Below are 20,432 nucleotides of genomic sequence, written 5' to 3'. Positions count from 1 at the left end.
AAAGTCGGAAAGCTCTCATTTACAATTTACACGTTTTACGTTGTATAAGTGGATCGTTTAAAGCGCGGCGACAGATTAACACCGCGTGAACCACGTCTTCAATCTGCATTTCCTGTTTGCGCGTCGTAAAATCAAGCACAAGCAAGTTTTCTGTTGCATTTTGGCTCGTAAAACTAATAAAAACACAAAAAATAGCAAATTAAAATCTTTTTAGATAAATATGCAGTTTTAAAGACTTTTTAGACTACAGTTGAGGTAAAGTTAGACAAAACAGTAATTTATATTTCTAAATCGAGCAGAATTTCATGCGTCTTCAAAGTGTCTCTTGAGCTTCTGAGCAATGAGCTTTAAAGCTCTGAAATACCAACGCGTTTTCCACTCCGTCGACGTTGGACATGCAAGTGAACGTGGAAGAGTTAAAGAATCATCAAAAAGTATCTAAAAATATTTTTACGGTTTTGTAGTTCAAGTAATCTTCTATAATATAAAAATGAATCGCAAAATATGTTGGTAAGCGCATAACTCAACAACGTCTTGACCAATTTGGTCAATTATTTTTTTAAATGTTTATTAAAGTCCATGGATGGTTTTTACAGCGAGAAAATTTCGAATAATTGTCGGGAAAACCCTAAAAACATTTTTCTATAGGATAAAAGTTGGCATTGAGATTCAATCATAGTTATAGTTAAATAGTTGAATCCGAGATGGCGCGCTGAAGTGCATTATAAGCAATTCTTTATATAATTAATTTGTTTAAAATAAAATTGCGAATCTTATTGATAGAATTGACACATACTATGTCTAGAACAAGAGAGTAAAAACAAATTACATTTTTATTAAACACTACCGGAACGAATTCGCGAGAAAAAACTAGTAAAGTAATAAAACTAATAATATGAGTAAAAATTACATAGTTAGAAGAATTATTTTTATTTCAACGTAAATAAAGGTTATTTGCAGGTTATGTACGCGCATGCGCAGTGAAAAAGAAAAAATTATAAAGAATGACGGCTGTCGCTTTCATTTTTCAATTCCATGACGTTGCGAGACGTGACGTGTGGGTAGAAAAGTCATCAACGCATTCAACATCTCCTCTTGATTAATGTCTACTTCATTAGGAAAGTTGGATGAGCGCCGGCGTTCACAAATGCGTGAAACTGAAACTCCAACTTACACTTTTGTGACTTTCTAATCATTTTATCCTCCAATTATTTTATTTTTATCCATTTCACATAATATTTCACTTTACGCCATCTACCAGTTAATTTGGTACTAATTTAGAGCAATATTGGTTGCCTATATGTTATCCTATACAAAGTGTAACGGATTATAACATTTTTTAATTTAAAACCTGAAAAAAATTGAAATTTGCTTGCCAGCTGCTCCTTGAATGTTGAATGTTGAATGTTGAGCGTTGAGCGTTGGCAACCGACGATAACACACAAATACGGAAACATACCAAACATAATGTTATAATTTATACGCTGCGAATGTTTGAAAATGTTTGAAAAGCGACGCCGCCGCCGGGCGAGCGAGACGGCGACAACGAAGTGGAGCGCACCAAAGCTGCGATGATTTCAGGATTTCATAAATACATAAACCACATAAACTGCGATATATGAGTGCGCGAAGAGCGCGTAGGTGAGAGCGTCGCGACGCAGCCACCGACCGAACGCCGATTAGTCGAACGCCGCTGATCGTGCGGAAAGCTCCGCATGGTCCACCATCAATGCAATCTTAATTAATCAGATCAAAATATCTGATGCATGAAAAACACTCGTAAAAACACTTAAACCGACATAAAACTACAGAAATCCTGTGCACAGTGAAACATAAAACATTAAAAAACATTTAAAACACGTAAAAACCTTTTTTCTCGTAGTTATTTAGTGAAAAAACAAATTTTTTACCCAAAAAAGTTTTTTTCAAAATATAATGGGAATGGAGTACTTCCAAGACTGGGACAAGGAAGAGACGGAGACTACCACCACCACCACGACGAAAACAACCACGAAACGAGTTGTAAGCTTTGCGTGTTTGATGATATTTCAATCAAGGAAAAGTTTTCCGTCGGCTACGCCAACTTTCTGATCGAAAATTGCGCTGCAGCGCGGATTTAAAATTATAACCACGCGCAAAGTGGATAAACATCTTGACCTTGTCGCTGCGGACGCTTTCCGAATTTCAGATAAACGAAAATAGGACCAAATTGACGCCGTGATGACAGATTTAATCAAAAATATCGAAATACGCGCGAGTTGGATGTTTCCAAATGTTATTGCATGGATAATTGTCTCGTAAATAATTTCTATTGCGCAAAAGTGCAAAAATTTGTGTGACTTCCGTGATTTTATGGCTTTTGGAGTGAATATTATTTTAAAGTTGTGATTTTTGGGATGGTGAGAGATGCGTATGGTGGTTAGAGTCGTAAAAGCTGTTGGTTGTGTCGCTCGCAATCGATTTCCAAGTGAAAATACGAAAATTGTGCTTACAAATCGCTACAAAATCGCCAGGCGTTTGCCAAGAGAGTTTTCATAACATGATTCACTCGTGATTTTACTATTTATATTTATATTCAGATGTGGGATAAGAGGAGTGTATGTACGTTTTTGTATATTCACTTTTATTATACTTTGTTTGAATCATGATTAGTTATGAAACAAGTTACAGAATGGTTGGTGAAAAATTCTAGTTTATGAAAAACAACATTAATTTGCGTCGAAAGTTTTGAGTCATTTTATATTAGTTTATTTTGCGTTGGCAAAGTTTTTTAGAAAAATTAGGTTTTGGAAATAATTCTTAATTTGTTCTGCTAGTCCAATTTAGCATTTCTTAGTATTTTATCCTCCAATTATTTTGTTTTTATTCATTTTATTTAATATGCAACTACAAGCCATCTATGAGAGTATATGGAACTAATTTAGTGCAATCTTGGTTGCCTACATAATATTTTATACTAAACTAGCTTTTGACCGCGACTTCGTCCTGGTATTGTTAAATAAAAATGTAATTTGTTTTTACTCTCTTGTTCTAGACATAGTATGTGTCAATTCTATCAATAAGATTCGCAATTTTATTTTAAAGAAATTAATTATATAAAGAATTGCTAATAATGCACTTCAGCGCGCCATCTCGGATTCAACTATTTAACTATAACTATGATTGAATCTCAATGCCAACTTTTATCCTATAGAAAAGGGCTGTCTTTAGGGTTTTCCCGGCAATTATTCGAATTTTTCTCGTCGTAAAAACCATCCTTGGACTTTAACGAACATTTTAAAAAGAATTGGCCAAATTGGTTTAGGCGTTGTTGAGTTATGCGCTTACCAACAGATTTTGCGATTCATTTTTATATTATAGATTTCAATAGATCTAAAAGTTTGAGAATGAATGGACCTTTGGATACAATTTTATTACTTAAGCAACCATCTTCTACAATTAATTTCATTTTAAGTTATTTTTACCAAAATTGAGTTCAGTTTTGATATTATTCCGATAAAATGAAATTTCAACTTGAAATATTTTTAATATCTTTAAAAATTCATGTAATTCATGTGACATCAAGTCATTTGCTCTATTGAAGCGAATCGAAGTGATTTGCAGTGCACTGTTGGTTGCATTGCACTACTTTCTAAATCAAATCAACTGTCAAACGGTGCAGTACACACTATAGCTGATGCGCGCGCATACTGTCAAACACAATAACCTCACTGATACAAACTTTACTTCTTTTTCTTTCATTATATTTTTTTCTTAAAATTTTCCGCAGTTTAAATAATTATTCATCTATTCAACTCGGAAATGACCTCAACTACTCAAATATAATACGAGTACAAATCATTCTGTGTTTACTCGTATATTAAACCAGAAATGTTTAATCATACAAAACAAATAATACGTTCCGTTTACATTACATTTACATTTTCATACCACGAAATTCACTCACTGATTGATGACACCGTAACAACACTATATCCATTTCTATATAATTAACCTTAGATAGTTTTCGATCGTTTTATCAAACTTCCATCTTACCTACCACAATTTTAGTTGAACATTAACAACTTTCACTCAACTAACAAAATAATTCATTCAGAAAAACATAAAAAAATGTTTTTAATAATTTTCATCCTTTTAATCAAACTGGCCTCAATAATTAGTGAACCAGTCAGTTTCTGGACACCTATATTCGCTAAAACCCTCAACAATGCAATACATCACAAATACAACCTACGACTATTCCGCGCAACAAACAACTCCCTCAGTTTAAGCATTCTATACGAATTATTCCACGAATCCAACTTCGCATGCTCCCACAAATCAAACTCCGAAATCCATTCACGTGGATATCTTATAATCGGCGATGATTTTCATAACCTACAAAGTTTAATAGCTTCAAAAGTCTTCAGAGTGCAGAGAACCTTATACATAGTCTACTTTCTATACACAAACGACCAAAAGGAACCTGAAATAATTGACAACAAATTTAAACAAAGTGAACCTTATAAAACATTACTCGCTAGTAAAGGAGTTGACATTGTAGTGAATAAAATTTACATAAACATAGTCTCAAAATGGAACTACACAAATATAACCAACATGCATGTTACATCCCTAAGAAATGGTACCAGTGTCTATAAAAAACTAGGTTATTGGGAGCCTGATTTCATAACCTCAAACAAAACATTCAAAATAATCGCGTTTGATTGTCGTCCATATGTTTACTACGATAAAACACGAGGATTTTTCGGAGGTTGGGAGAAAAATCTGATTGATTTATTAATGGAGCGTACAGGATGGCCATATCAATTTGAACTTAGACCTCCTGGATACAACATGGCGGCTGCTGAAGAAGTTGTCAATCAAACAGTAGACGCTGCGATTTGTGCTAATATGTACGGACCTATTTCTAATTATCGTCTGGATCGTACTGATGGACATGTACAAGTTTGTTTGACGTATCTGGTTACAAAACCGGAAATGCTACCGATGTCTACGTTTGTTTTCCAACCTTTTGAGGTTAGGGTGTGGATTGGTTTGTTTATGGCTCTGATGATGTTGAGTTTCTTTTATAATATCAGAAATAAAGGTTTTTCTGAGTCTTTTGTGAAAATTCTGCAACTTTTGATTGGGAGTGGTAACAAAAAGTTTCCGGAAGTTTTGTATTTAAGAGTTATGACTACTTCTACAGCTGTTATTGGTATTTTGGTCTGTGCGACATTCATGGCTGGTTTAGCAACGATAATCCAACATCCTAGATATCATAAACCAATTAGAACTCTTAATGATATGATGGATACTGATATAGAGTGGGGGGAACAGTTTCCGGTTACTTTAACACTGTATAAATCGATTTCAAGTGATCGATTACAACCTATTTTGGATAGATATGTGACTTATTCATCAATGGAAGCGAGGGATGCGCAGTTTTTTAAAAAGAAGATGGCGATGTCCGCGCATATTTTAGGTGAGGGTCTGATAGCGAAAATAGATGGGTTAGATGCTAAAAGTTTTAGGAAGTTGATGTTTTTAAAGGAATGTTTTGGTGAAATGTATATGACAATACCTTTAGTGGCAAATTCGCCGTATTTAAGGGTTTTTAATGAAATGTTGCTTAGGTTTAGAGAGCATGGGTTTATACAGTATTTTTTGAAAAAGGTTAGGTATCAGAATGTCACTGTTTTGGAAAACATACGGTGGTTATATGTTCCTTATTCGGAGGAGTATGAATATTCAGATATAACAGTGGAAAATATTTCCGGGGCTTTTTATTGGTTGATTATGGGTTTGAGTTTTTGTTTTTTGGTTTTTCTCGGTGAAGTATTTTGGGAAAAATTTTGTAAAGCTCTGAAAATACTAATAAAATAGGTTTTTTCGTTTTTGTTCTTTAAATACGTAATTTAAGTCAATAATTTTATTAGTATGTTAAGTATCAAGTGGCTAAACGGGAGTTTTAGTCATGACATTGATTAAGAGTGGGCGTAGCGAGCGTTTAATCAATTGAGTGTTTAACAACGTTTAGTCACGAGATGCTTACGCTATTTTTTCTACTTCCATTCTATTTCCAAGTTTAAATTTTTATATTTGAGGCGCAAGGTTCACCCTGTGACTATAGCCCGTGACTAAAGTACTTTAAACACGATTTTAGCAGTCCGTGTTTAAATTACCACTTTTTGTGTCTCAAAACCTCGAAAAACTGGCTTTTTAAAGGTGGAAGCATAAAAAAAATAATTTATAATAATTTAAGAATGCATAATCACATAAAAATAAAATATTATAAACATATGTTATGTAAACATCACAAAATTAAAAAGAAAAAAAATAATTCTTACTGAAAGCTTGCATTACAATAAATTATAGACAATTTAGTAGATTAAACGTTAAACTTTACGTAAAATAAATAATACGTTACAATACATTAAACAACTCATCATTTCCTTGCCTTGATATTGATTGATGAAGCTACTTTCATTATTATTCCAAGAAAACTCAACAATAAAACACAATTTCATTACGCTGACTTGCATACCACTAACATACCAATAAAACAATACTTACAATATAAGTCAATGTAAAATGTATTTGTTAACACTTTTAACAATTTTGATCAAATTACACACAATATCTTCTGAAACAATTGATTTTTGGAAACCCATATTTTCAACAACATTAAACAACGCTTTTCATTCAAAATTCAACGTAAGAATTTATCCTACAACAAACAATTCACTAAATTTAAATATTCTACATGAATTATACAAAAATTTAAACTTCGCTTGCTCATATAAATCAAAAGGTGACTTTACAACAACTGGATATTTATTATTCGGTGATAACATAGAAAAATTACAAAATTTATCAAGAAATAAAATATTTAGAGTACAAAGAACAATATACATCGCTTATTTTATTGAAACAAATAATATTACTGAAAATATTAAACCGGAAGTGATTGATAATCAATTTAAAACAAGTGAACCTTTCAACAAGTTACTATCAACCGAAGGTGTTGATATTATCATAAATAAAATTTATGTAAACATAACCAACAAATGGAACCATTTTAACATAACCAACATGCATGTTACATCACTAAGAAATGGCACCACTGCATTCAAAACCCTAACACCATGGAAACCGGATTTCATAACCTCAAAAAAAGTATTGAAAATAATCGCGTTTGATTGTCGTCCTTATGTCTACTACGATGAAAAACGAGGATTTTACGGAGGTTGGGAGAAGGATATGATTGACCTTGTAATGGAACAAACAAAATGGCCGTATAAATTCGATCTAAGACCACCTGGATATTTCGTGGATGCTATAAGTGAGGTTATTAACAGAAGTGTTGATGCAACTATTTGCTCACAATTATATGGTCCTACTGTAAAATTTGATCGTCAAATTGATAGAACCAATGGTCACGTACAGGCTTGTTTGACATTTCTAGTTCCTAAGCCTGAGAAACTCCCTGTTGGGACGTTTGTCTTCCAGCCGCTTAGACTAACTGTTTGGTTAGGGGTCATAATTGGTTGCCTACTGTTGGGAGTATTCTATAATTATAAAAATAATGATTTATCGCTGTCGATTATAAGAATTTTGCAAGTATTGATAGGCAGTGGTAATAAAAAATTACCTAAAATTTTGTATTTGAGAATATTGGTGACAGTGACAAGTTATTTGGCGATTTTATTGTGTACTATGTTCATGGCATCCTTTGCGACTATTTTCCGACAGCCTAGGTTTAATAAACCTATTTTAACCTTGACGGATTTGCTTGAAAGTCATTTTGAATGGGGTGAACAATTACAAGCTAGTTATATTCTATATGAATCCATCACAAATGATCGTTTACAACCTATTTTAGATAAATTTGTGTTGTATCCTTCTGTAGAGGCAAGAAACGCGCAGATTTTTCGGAAAAAATTTGTAATTTCTGCTCAAATCTTAGGAAGTGGTGTACTGACGAAAGTAGATTCATTACACGCTGTACATTTGAAGAAATTAATGTTGATGAAAGAATGTTTTGGTGAAATGTACGTTACTATACCCCTAGTGTCAAATTCACCGTATTTAAGTGGTTTTAATCGAATGTTGCTGAGACTAAGAGAACATGGATTTATTGAGTATATTTTACAGAAAGTAAAATATAAAAATTTCGAGGTTTTGAAAAATGTGCATTGGTTGTATACGCCTTATGGGGAGGAGTATAAATATTCAGATATTAAGTTGAAAACTGTTTCAGGGGCGTTTTATTGGTTAATATTAGGGTTGAGTATTAGTTTTGTGGTTTTTATTGTGGAAGTTTTATATAAAAGGTTTCATAGAGTAAAATAGAGTTGAATAAAGTAAAATAGAGTAAAAGGAACATTAACATAATATTTGTTATTATATTGTTATTAATAGAGCATTTAAGGTGTCATAAAATGAGGTAAATATAAATGTATTACACAATATAAATATACGTTTTGTTTACCTACAATTTTGGAGAATTTTTTGGACCACTGAATAATAACAATAAACCAATTGATTTTCCTATGAAACGCATCAAAATATTAGTTTAACATGAATATCAAAAAGTTTTCCGTGATATTTTTATTATTTCTGCATAAATTTTCATCTATATGTTCAAAAATACTTGATAATTGAAATTTTTGTTTGATGCAACTTTAAGTAAAATTTAAAATAAAATTTATATTTTTATTCAGAAATGCTTGCTTTGATTTGTTTAACTGACAGCACATGGCATTTCATATAGTCTTGAACTGCACTTTTGCAAATACGCAGGCGCAAGCTTCACCCCGTGACTAAAACCCGTGACTAAAGTACTTTAATCATGGCTTGAGCCATCCGCGTTTAAAATATCACTTTTTGTGTCAAAAAAAAAAACAAAGAAAAAACTTGTGCTTTATAAGTGGAACTAGAAAAACAATAAATTATGTAATATTATTGATTCCGCACTTCATTCATGACCTAATAACATCCATTTCATGTCGTTATCGTTATAATTAAGTAATAGCGTTTTGATCGTTTTTCTTTCAATGAATGCACAAAACTCATCCGACATTCTTCATATTTCTAGTTCATAGTCAATTCATTGAGAACTATCAAACAAGCACGTCAATAAAATAATGAATTTTTTAACATTCTTCGTAATTTTCACCCAAATAAACTTCACCTATTCATTCATCATGAATTTCTGGAAGGAAATGTTCACAAAAACCCTAGACAACGCAATATCTCTCAAATATAACCTAAGAATATTTTGTGCAACAAACAACGCCCTCAGTTTAAGCATTTTCGCTGAATTATTCAAAGAATCCAACTTTGCATTCTCGGATAAATCAAACACCGAAGTAAACTCACGAGGATATCTTATAATAGCCGATGATTTCCATAACCTAAAAAATTTAGTAAGTACCAATATATTCAGAGTACAAAGAACAATCTACATTGTTTATTTTCTCAATACAACAAATGCAGAACAACCAGAAATAATTGATAAACAAATAAAAAACACCGAACCATTCAAAAGTTTATTATCCACTGAAGGTTTAGACATAGCAGTGAATAAAATATACGTAAACATAACCAACAAATGGAACCATTTTAACATAACCAACATGCATGTGACTTCCCTAAGAGAAAACACAAACGTATCTGAACCTATAGGTTACTGGGAGCCGGATTTCACAACCTCGAAAAAAATCTTCAAAATTCTCGCGTTTGATTGCAGACCTCATGTTTATTACGATAAAGAAAAAGGTTTTTATGGAGGATGGGAATATGATATCTTCAACCTAATGATGAATAAATTAAACTGGCCTTATACTTTTGAAGCAAGACCAAGTGGGTATTACTTAGAAGGAGCTGAAGAGGTTGTTAACAGGACAGTGGATGCAATGATTTGTGCACATATGGCTGGACCAACTGCTTCTTTACCCATGGATCGTACCGATGGTTTAGTACAAGTTTGCTTGAATTTTTTAGTGTCTAAACCCGAGAGATTACCATTATCCACATTTGTATTCCAACCGTTTAATATGACAGTTTGGTTATGTGTCATTTTTGGATTTTTGGTCCTAAGTTTATTATATAATGTTAAACATAGAAATATTGTGGATTCTGTGATGAAAACAATGCAATTGTTGATTGGTAGTTGCAACAAACAGTTCCCCAATGTGACTTATCTAAGGATAATGACAGCTTTGATAAGTTACGCTGGGATTTTATTGTGTACGATGTTCATGGCGTCTTTTGCGATGACGTTTCATTATCCACGGTTTGAGAAACAAATTAAAACTGTGAATGATTTGATTGAGTCTGGTATAGAATGGGGTGAAGAACTGCCGAATACTTATGTGCTTTATAAGACGATTTCCAATGAAAGATTGGATCCGCTTTTTAAGCAGTATAAGATTTATCCGTCTTTTGAGAAAAGGGATGAGGAGATTTATAAGAAAAGATGGCGTTTTCTGTGCATGTTTTTGGTAATGGTTTGATTGCAAGGATTGATCAATTGGATGCTGGGTTGTTTAAGAAATTGATGTTGTTGAAAGAGTGTTTTGGTGAAATGTATATGATTTTACCGCTGGTGTTGAATTCGCCGTTTAGGAGGAGGATTAATGAAATGATGCTACTTTTGAGGGAGCATGGTTTTGTTGAGTATTTTATGAAGAAGGGGAAGTTGTTGAATTTTGTTGTTTTGAAGAATATTCATTGGATTTATCATCCGTATATTGAGGAGTATAGATATGCAGATGTTAAATTGGAGGTGGTTATAGGGGCTTTTTATTGGTTGATTGGGGGATTGAGTTTTAGTTTTGTGGTTTTTATTTTGGAAGTGGTATTATTTTGTTTTAAAAAACCAAAGGTGTCGGAAAATTTAATATTGCCTGATTGATTTATTATAATTTTATTATTTTTTTTATTTCCACTTTTAAAACGCTAGTTTTTCATGGTTTTTAGACAAAAAAAATGGTACTTTAAACATGGCCGTGAATAAAGTACTTTAGTCACGGGTTTTAGTCACGGGGTGGAACTTGCGCCTGCGCATTTGCCTACGGTGCTGCACAAGACCATATAAAATGTCATTTGTCGTCCGTCAAACAAATCAAAGCATGCGCTGTTGCTGCTCGTGTCGACGCATCACGACATTTATAACCTTAAATTTCCTAGTAGTGTGCAAGCGAATTTCTAAGATTTAAAATCAAAGTTCAAATACAAAAACTAAACGTGGAAATAAAGTGGAAGTAGAAAAAATAGCATAAGCATCACGTGGCTAAACATTGTAAAACACTCGATTGATTAAAGCTTGTTACACTTACTCTCAATCAATCTCGTGACAAAAACTCCTGTTTAGCCACTTGATTCTTAATATACTATTACCTACTATAGTTAATTGCACTTAACTTAATATTTCACTCTATAATTTTTCGATTTTTAAGTATTTATTCTGTAATTTGAGTAGAAAACAATTTTACAATTCATTTCTTAGCACAAATTACTATTTCAATAGCAATTTACATACTCGTATGTCATTTAAATGGAATAAACAAATTTAAACAATTGAAAGAACCATTTCAGCATTGAAATTGTATTTAAGTACAGTACATATTATTATAATTGCATCTGGCTTGTGTGTAAATAAAAAAATACTCACAATACAATACAAACGATACAAACACATTAAGTTGTAATTTGTTGTTAAGATTATTAAAATTATGTCACTGACATATTTATTAGCTTTCGTGTATTCAATTTTTATTATTGAAAGGTTTATCAATCTTTGGTATGCGTGTGATTAGTGAAAATTCAAACTTTTTAAAAACTTTTTAAAAGTTTTATCTGCTAATCAGATAATCAGTCTAATTGAAGACAACACTTGATATAAATTTTAAGATTATGTTTTATTATTCTTGTAATATCTGACTAAATATATTTAGCATGACCTTTAACTTAAATTGCACCTGAGTAGCTGCATTTTTTCTCCTCATCACAAAATAAAAACCCCATCACATGCATTTGGCACCCAGCGTGCAATTTATGTCTAAACTTGATTATTTATACGAGAAAACATTGTGCAACGCACTGTGCGCCCATCCGCGCGCCAAAAATGACGAAAAATATTTATAGCGTCTTTAGCGTCGCCTTAAATTACTTCATCTTCGAAATAAATTCATTTTAATTACCCACAGACACTTTACGATCATATTACCCTCCGCCTATTATATTACCGCGCATGTGCGCATGCGCGGCCATTGACCAATGCGATTGACATGACATTTTTAACCTCAAAAACACTACTTCTATCAATAAACATCCGTAACGCGCTAAATTCGGCGCCGCACTGACAATTTACCATAAATATTTACGCACACGCACTCACCAATCATAACATTAAATATTCAATATGTATATCTGAATATGTATTGCACACGACGACGACTGGCGGCCATCTTGCGAGTCAGTGATCTCTCCAACACTCGTAATTTACAATCAATATAAATCAGATGTCGGGCGCTCATCGTTTAACGCTGACCATCGGTCCAACACACACACACACACAACCAAATCTAACAAAGTTTATTTTTAGGTTAGTTTTAGGCTCGTGAGCAGTTGTAATCCTTTGCGCGTTTTATTGCGCTCGGTCTTTTATTACACACATCCGACTTCGATAAATTACGTATATATTCCTATCACTTTCCTAATTCCATCCGCAATACGCATGCGCGAGTGCATTTAACGACACTTGTCCAGTGTTAAATCACGCGCAGCGTCTCGCCGCCGGATTACAGCAAAAATAAATAATAAATCGAAGCGTATTAATCTAGATTTGCATTGGGGACACGATGCGCGCGCGCCAAGTGTTAATAATACATGCGCAGCATGCCATACATAGACAAACCTAACCTCAAAATAATTTATAACCTTAAATACTATGCAAAAATAAGTATAAAGTCTTGATATGTGAAGTGCAAAGCGTGAAATGGATGCTTCGTTAACATTTGACGCAATTTCAGCTCAACCGTGAAAAATATACAGGGTGTTACACAAAATATTACTAATAAAAATATTATTAACCTCAAAAATAACCTAAAAATATTTTTTAAATATTTTTGTTTTTAAGTAAAAATTAAAAAAAAATTGTTTTTGACGTGAATTAAGTGAGCTAAGTAACAAATTGCTATCCGAGTGGTACTAGAACAGCTCGTTTCGTGATTAACTAGGGTGTGAAGAAGCACCGCGCGTCGCTAACGAACTTAATTCGCCTCGCCGGCGTTTACAAACGACTCTCTTGCAACTTGTTCCAAAATTAAACAAAACTGCATCTCTCTCATCACGTCCGGCTCTCACCCGGCATCGGTGTTTGAACTATTGATGGCAAATATTCGCCGACTAATTAATTAACTCCTAATTGGCTTGGATTGTCGCACAAAACGTTAAACACTTGGCACAATTTTCACTGCAGGCAGAGACAAGACACAATGTGCACTAATTAATTATTCAATTAATTAGCGCGATTAACACTTGACATGATTTACGCGACTTGTGCTAATTTTACCCGCTTGTTGACTTCGCGTATTGTCAGCGTGATTCGTTTGAATAATAAAAGTTATACGCAAGTTTACGAGCGTGGATTTATTGTTGCTGTTCATAGAAAGAGCCGCGGCGTTTGCGTGCTATAATAATAATAATAATGAAGTAGTGTGTTGCAAATATTGTAATAAAGCGCAAATATATCTGCATTTATTTATTAATAGAAAAGTAAGCGCTTGTTTACTGCGCCAGTGAGATGTAAATATTGCTAATGCGTGTGGTGCTTTCATTCGGAGTGATTGCGCACGCGGCGGGGGGCGTAAAAATAAACATTTTTCATTGATTTACAGAAATACACATTCATACACACTTCTTGTAACCAAAATTTTAAGTTTTGGGTTTTTTAACCTTTGAAATTGGAATTTGCGGTGATTTTTAGGTTATTTTAGGTTAAGTTTTGATTTTTTAGTGTTTATAACCTAAAATAATGTTTTGTTGGTTATGTTAGGCAATTTTAAAGGTTATGTTGATTGTTTTTTGTGTTTATTTGCACAGAATTGAAGTAAAACACAAGCTAAATACGAAAAATGCAAATATTGGTAGAAATCCCTACTAATATAATAAATGCGAAAGTGCTGATGTTTGTTTCACTTTCACGCAAAAACTACTTAACCGATCATCATGAAAATTTGTACACATATTCTTAGTGGTCCCCGAATGGTTATAGGCTACTTTTTATTTAATAAAAAAAATATTTTTTAAATAAAATAAAGAAATTGTTTAGCCAATAATACCTCTGCATCTGGCTATTTGACTACTTTAACGCCATCTAGCATTCCAGCAATGAAACTCAAACCTAAGTACTATAGTACCATCACACTGTATTACCGACAGCTACGTCAACATCAAATCCAATTGACTACACTATGGAGACTGTACACTATACTTCCATAGACTATACTTTCAGCCATTTTAAACTTCCCGCCATTCTACTTCATTGTTACTTCTTCTGTGACTACAGACGCGTACGGAAGCAACTTCATTATTTTAGATATTCGCGAGCGAAGCCACGGGTCAAAGCTAGTATGCAATAATTCTTCATTTTTACTTCAAATTTTACTCAAAATCATAGGTACTTTTATATATAACCTCAAAATAATTAAATATTGGCAATAATTTTTAGGTTAGGTCAATTTTTTAGTTGTGTTTATTGATTTTAAAGGTTAGGTTAATGTTTTTCAAATTTATTCACAAATAACTGAAGTAAAACACAAGAAAAAGTACGAAAAATTCAAAAATTTAACAGAATAAGCATTAATTCCTACTTTTTACTTTAAATATGAATCATAAACATAAATATTTTGTTCATATTCTTCAAAAAATTATAAATAAACATCAATTCCTATTAATTTGACTACATAACCTATAAAAATTCATTTTTTGGTTATGTTTAAAAATTTAAAAGGTTAGGTTGATTATACGCTTGTGATTTGTGATTGTTCGCATACAGCTGGAGTAAAACACGAGTAGCAGCATAAAACACGCAAAAGTGTTGTTGATTTCGCGTCGCACACGAAACTATTTTCGTCCGCGTGGCAAATCCTTCGCTAAATGCCCAAGTCGACGTGCGATGGCGGCGTTTATTTTATTAATAAGGTATAAATAGCTCGAGACGCGCGTATTTAGTCTTAAGGACGCAATTTTTATTGCTAGCTAAATCCGACAATTCAATAATACTGTAAACAAAGGCATTTTTTGTATTTAAATCCAACTGATATGAAAGTATTTTTATTTTTATTTTTGTTCGTTTTGTGCGCGTTTACCGTAACTGCATAAATTATAACTGTTTTTATTTTATTTTTACAAGTTGCGCTTGCGTAATAATTGTTATTAATTTTTCAACTTTTGTTTGGCGTTGTTTTTGTTTTGTTTTGGTCGAAAATGCGCAGATAGTTCGCAAAAGTGTGTCTATTTCAAAAAGCTGATATTTTTATTGTTGGCCGTCGCTTTTAGTGGGCAGCTGATGACATAATGTTTTTATTGCGAATAAAGCTTAGCTCACACAGCGCAGCCGTGTTACGTGTTGGCCGAAATTGTTGCTTCGTTACGGCCCGTTGCGCTTCACATATCGTATGCGTTCGTTTTACTCGCGCGAAACATGTTAATTACTTACAATACTTACAACATCAACGAATCTACGAAGACTAAACAATGCGCTTAACTTTATACTCTTCTAAAGATAAATCTAACCTCATTAGATTTATGTATTTAGGTGTTACATTTGTGTATATTTGGTTGCATACAGTCTAAAATATCATTTAAATGAATTTTTGTAGTTTTTGTTAATTTTTTGATGTGCAACGTGGTATGCGTTCGGGAAAGGTGTGAATGAAAGCGTAGGTCACGGGCAATCGGATTTTCTTGCGTCTTGCGGCGTTTTTCCGGCGCGCATTTCCACGGAAGGCCAGTGGCCGACGCGGTGCGCTCGCGCGCGCGCTCCTTGCCGCTATAAATAAACAATCAGTTTTCATAGCCGCGAATCGCCAAGTATAGCGCGTTGGGCTGCTGCCAGTGCGGCCTGTTCCGGCCCCCGGAGAGCCCAGACTACAAAGAAACTAATCAAAACAGCGCGGCGCACTGCCGCGGGATTTTTCGCAACGTCCGCGCGCTGTTGCGAAAATCTCGCGCAAAACTTAAATGGCATATCAAACCATGACCTTCACTTATTATTACAACTATTGTAATAATTAAATATGCATGACAATCACATTCCAATGTTATTATTATTATTTCAATTTGAATTTATTACACAAACTAACAGATGCATACAGCCATCTTTGAAATCAACCCTCGTGACCAATCAGAGAAGAGCAAAAGTATTTCCTTTTATTTTTAATAATTATCACATTAAACACAACATATATACTTAACAAATTAACACTTAGTGATGTATTATTTGTTTTTAATGTTTCATCATGTTTATTTTTAGTTATTATCTCATAAACTGTCATTTATACCTCAATGTAAATTGGTGTATAAAAAGTTGCCTATAGTCAATACACATATTTTCTAAGAAAATTCCTCTTTAAATTCTATTAATTACTGATATAAATCATGATAACATTGTCAATATGAAGTAATAAACTTGTCAAATTTTTGTTGGAAGATAATTGTGAATGCTAGGAACGCAAATTATTGATTAGCGTTGAATCATCACGTGAATTAGGGTCATCAACTAGTTGATGTTTAGGCGTCGCTCACTGCTGCTGCTCACACAATCATTCCTCAAGTTCGTGAGTTCGCTCCGCTCTTTACCTGTTTACCACTCCTCAACCTCAAACTCGACAATATCGCAGATCGCAACTGATTAGTCGTTGTTGCACTCGCCACACTCGCATAAACCTTCATTGCATGCGGTGAAGGTACTGCACAGTATAGAATTGCGTTGGAGGTGGAGAAGTGTCGACTGTTTTTGGGTGTGGAATAAATTGTAAGCATTTATTACCGTGCGCGTGCTGGAAATTGAAAAGTAAAAGCATCCGAGTACCACATAGAGAGGTACGCTGCGATATACATTGCGAAATCGATCGCTGAATATGATTATATCAATAATTCAACAATCTTCAATGCCATTGTGTGTGCAAGCGGCGATTGTGAATTGTTTCCACACTTTTAATCTACAATTCGTGTTGATTTGACTTGCAGACGTCGTCGAAAACCAAAACCACAACAATGACCACCCCGGCGAAGCTCTACGGTAAAGATCTCAGCGAATACGATGAAATCGACGTCGAGGAGCTGCTTGCTAAGCTGTCACCTGAAGAAATAAATATTCTTGCCAAAGAAGTTGATCCTGATGTAAGTACAAACATAAATCATTCATAATCAGCTAAATTTTACTTATATTTTGTTTGTGGTGGCATTGCAGGATAGTTTCTTGCCACCTTCACAAAGATGCAGTTATGATTGTGAAAAAGAACCAACTGGACCACTCAATCGCAAGCAACTCATCGAACACATCAATAAACAGGCTCTGGAAACACCAGACCAGCCTGAGTTGAAGCCATATGTGGCTGGGACAATTCGTGGCAAGAAAGTATGTTTTACTATTTTTGTTTCAAATGTTTTATTATTGATTTTTATGTTTTTGCAGTGGATCCCACCGCCAATTCCAATCAAAGAACAAGAAGCAGGTGAACAGATAGCCATTGATATGGGTGATGAGTATGAACAGGCTTTGTCAGAAGCCACACAAGAGGAGATCATTGACTTGGCTGGTAAGTGCATATTAAATTACATTTTGAGGTGTATTATCAACTATTTGCATTGATTCATTGCAAAATGGCGTGTTTAAACAGCATGAGTAGTATTTTAACCTAAAATTTCATGTTTTAAGCCATTTATTTGAGTATAGATAATGAAATAATGCAAAAATATGTTTTTATGTATTAATTTGGACGTGTGGTAATCGTTTATCAAGTTGCATACCTTAAATGGTGGTCAATATATTGCGTAATGATTGAATGTGCGAGTTGAATGGAGTATGGTGCGGCTAAATATGGTCTAATTGCTTTTTTCTAGCTATTCTCGGCTTCCACTCGATGATGAATCAGGATCAGTACCATGCGTCGCTGCTGAACAAGGGACAGCCGGTGGGCATGGGCTGGGACGGCATTACGAAAGCTTCCAAGCAGAAGCTGTTTCCTGCCGAGCCGCCAAACAACACCGATCCGGACGAAACCATCAAACAGGTGCAGAACGACGATCCTAAACTGATTGACCTCAATTGGAATAATATTAAGGTAAATACAAATCAATCTATTCAGAAAAGCATCAATTATATGCATTATTACAAAATGGCCGCCTTATAACCTCAAATAATAGAGGTTTTTAAAGTTAGTAATCCAAATATTTTAATGTTTTTACTTATATTTTTGTTTTAGAATATCTCTGATGAAAAGTTTGAAAGCTTATTCGAAGCGCTCAAAGAAAACACACACCTCGAAACGCTCAACCTAGTCAATGTGGGTCTGAGCGACCGGCACTCGAACAAACTGGCCGATGCGCTGGAGCTCAACCACACCATTCGAGTGCTCAACGTTGAGACCAACTTCATCTCGCCTGCGGGTATCGTTCGCCTGGTCAAAGCCCTGCTTAAGACGAAATCCATGGAAGAATTCAGAGGAACAAATCAGGTAAATGTCAAAAAATATATAAATTCCTTCCTTACCGACATTAATTGTTTTATTTCACAACACTCATAACAGAGATCGAGCGTGTTGGGTAACAAAATCGAAATGGAAATCACAAACCTCGTGGAGAAGAATCCGACGCTGCTGAGGTTGGGCTTGCATTTAGAGTACAACGATGCGCGTCACCGCATCGCCACACATTTACAACGCAACGTTGACACAAGTAAGCGTCTCATACATTCTCTCATCACGCCAATTCTATTGAAAACCAGTATTTTAAATCATTTTTATTTTTGATACCGTAGTGGTGGTGGTGGTGGTAAATTTTGACATCATTGATCATTAATTTTTGAAGATCATGCCTTTACTTTTCAGGAGCATATCGCGTTTTTGTGCGTTTTGCGTTTTGTGTAAAAAGAAAATGATAAATTGGCTACCAAAGTGTAAACAAAAGTTAAATTTAGACGAGCGTCCGTGTGTGTGATTTGCATCACGACGCCATCTTACATCAACACAAACACACACTATATCTGAAGGGCCTTTAATTTAGACAATTGCAATTTTTGTGCATTTCGCTTGTAGATGGGCGTGTAATGAAAGCGAATTACAAGATAACGCTGGGCGCTTCGGGCGCCGCGATTAAGATTGAGCAAACGTTGTGAATTCAGGGTGTGATCAGGTGCGAAGCGTTGAGCGAACATGCGTGAGTTGCATTGAAGACAAAAAAATCAGAAAAAACAACAAAATCCGCCGCAAAGCGCTGAGATTCTTTTTGATTAATCCGTTTCCGCATATACATATAATATAATAGGCATAGCGCATAAAAATTTGATGCAATTTGTATAAATAATTGTTAATCTGGCACCAGCTGCAAGCGACATCAGCTGGATGACGAAATTTCGTTCCGCTTTACTTTTATTCTTTAATTTTTCTTTATATTTATCTACGATTCGTCGTGTTTACGAAATCGTCTATTATTTTCGTTTACGTTTTGTTTTGCAGTCCTTTTGTTTTCGTTTTTATTACTAGATGGCGCGCTAACGCAAGAAATACGCACGCACAAACGACAACCATTCACACCGATAAACACATTTCGCTCGCGAAAACGATTTTTTTTCTCTTTGTTTTTGTTATCAATCCTTTTGTTTCTCGTAAATTTCTCTTTTTCTTTCTCTCTTCCCAGTGGAGTTATGTCGTCTTACCCGAACATGTTGTTCTTTTTTTGTTTGTCCAATTATAGTTCGCAAAGACTTAACACTGCGATTGCGGTTCCGATTCTTTAACCATAGGAAAACACCCCTCATAAACTGAAGGTACCTATGTTCGTGCAGTGTAACTCTTTTAACCCTTCTACCATAAATGACCACGTCTTTAATGACTTAGTAATGTAATCGTGATAATCGTTTTTGCCAGTGACTTTCGACTTACAACAAACATCACTGTTTTTTATTCCACAACTTTATAAATAAATTCTCGGTTTATTTTGTATTTTTTTTTATTTTGGTTATATTTTTGTGCATTCATTTCGTTGGATTGCACTCCGTAGAGTTTTTTTTTGCACATTAAGTTAATGCTTGAGCTTAAAACTAATTTAAAAAAATATATAAAAATTAAATATAAAGATTGCAATCTTAAATGAATCCACGGGATATACTCTCTAAACTTTAATGAATAAATTCGCGTCGTATAAAAATACAAAAT

At 34.1% G+C, this 20,432-nt stretch overlaps 1 protein-coding gene across 13 annotated transcripts in view; it reads left to right on the top strand.

Moving 5' to 3' along the window:
* The window catches only part of tmod (tropomodulin), a 34,136-nt gene that overhangs the window by 11,269 nt on the left and 2,435 nt on the right, over positions 1-20,432 (top strand). For 3 of the 13 annotated variants that reach the window (XR_010548034.1, XM_065301818.1, XM_065301819.1), the window contains exons 3-8: positions 17,245-17,397; positions 17,468-17,635; positions 17,693-17,816; positions 18,121-18,341; positions 18,483-18,734; positions 18,807-18,954. Coding sequence is in view for 3 of the 13 variants with exons in the window: in XM_065301818.1 (XP_065157890.1) it covers positions 17,245-17,397; positions 17,468-17,635; positions 17,693-17,816; positions 18,121-18,341; positions 18,483-18,734; positions 18,807-18,954 (1,066 nt within the window). In the remaining 10 variants the exon portion in view is untranslated. The other 10 variants (XR_010548029.1, XR_010548033.1, XR_010548031.1 and 7 more) reach the window with 8 other exon arrangements.

The sequence above is a fragment of the Atheta coriaria genome, unplaced genomic scaffold (assembly GCF_025399875.1).
Source record: "Atheta coriaria isolate IRGN ID8LTWV9N9 unplaced genomic scaffold, Caltech_Dcor_3.1 hic_scaffold_4_pilon, whole genome shotgun sequence".
In the NCBI taxonomy this organism is placed as follows: domain Eukaryota; kingdom Metazoa; phylum Arthropoda; class Insecta; order Coleoptera; family Staphylinidae; genus Dalotia; species Dalotia coriaria.
This window is presented reverse-complemented; position numbering and strand designations above follow the sequence as displayed.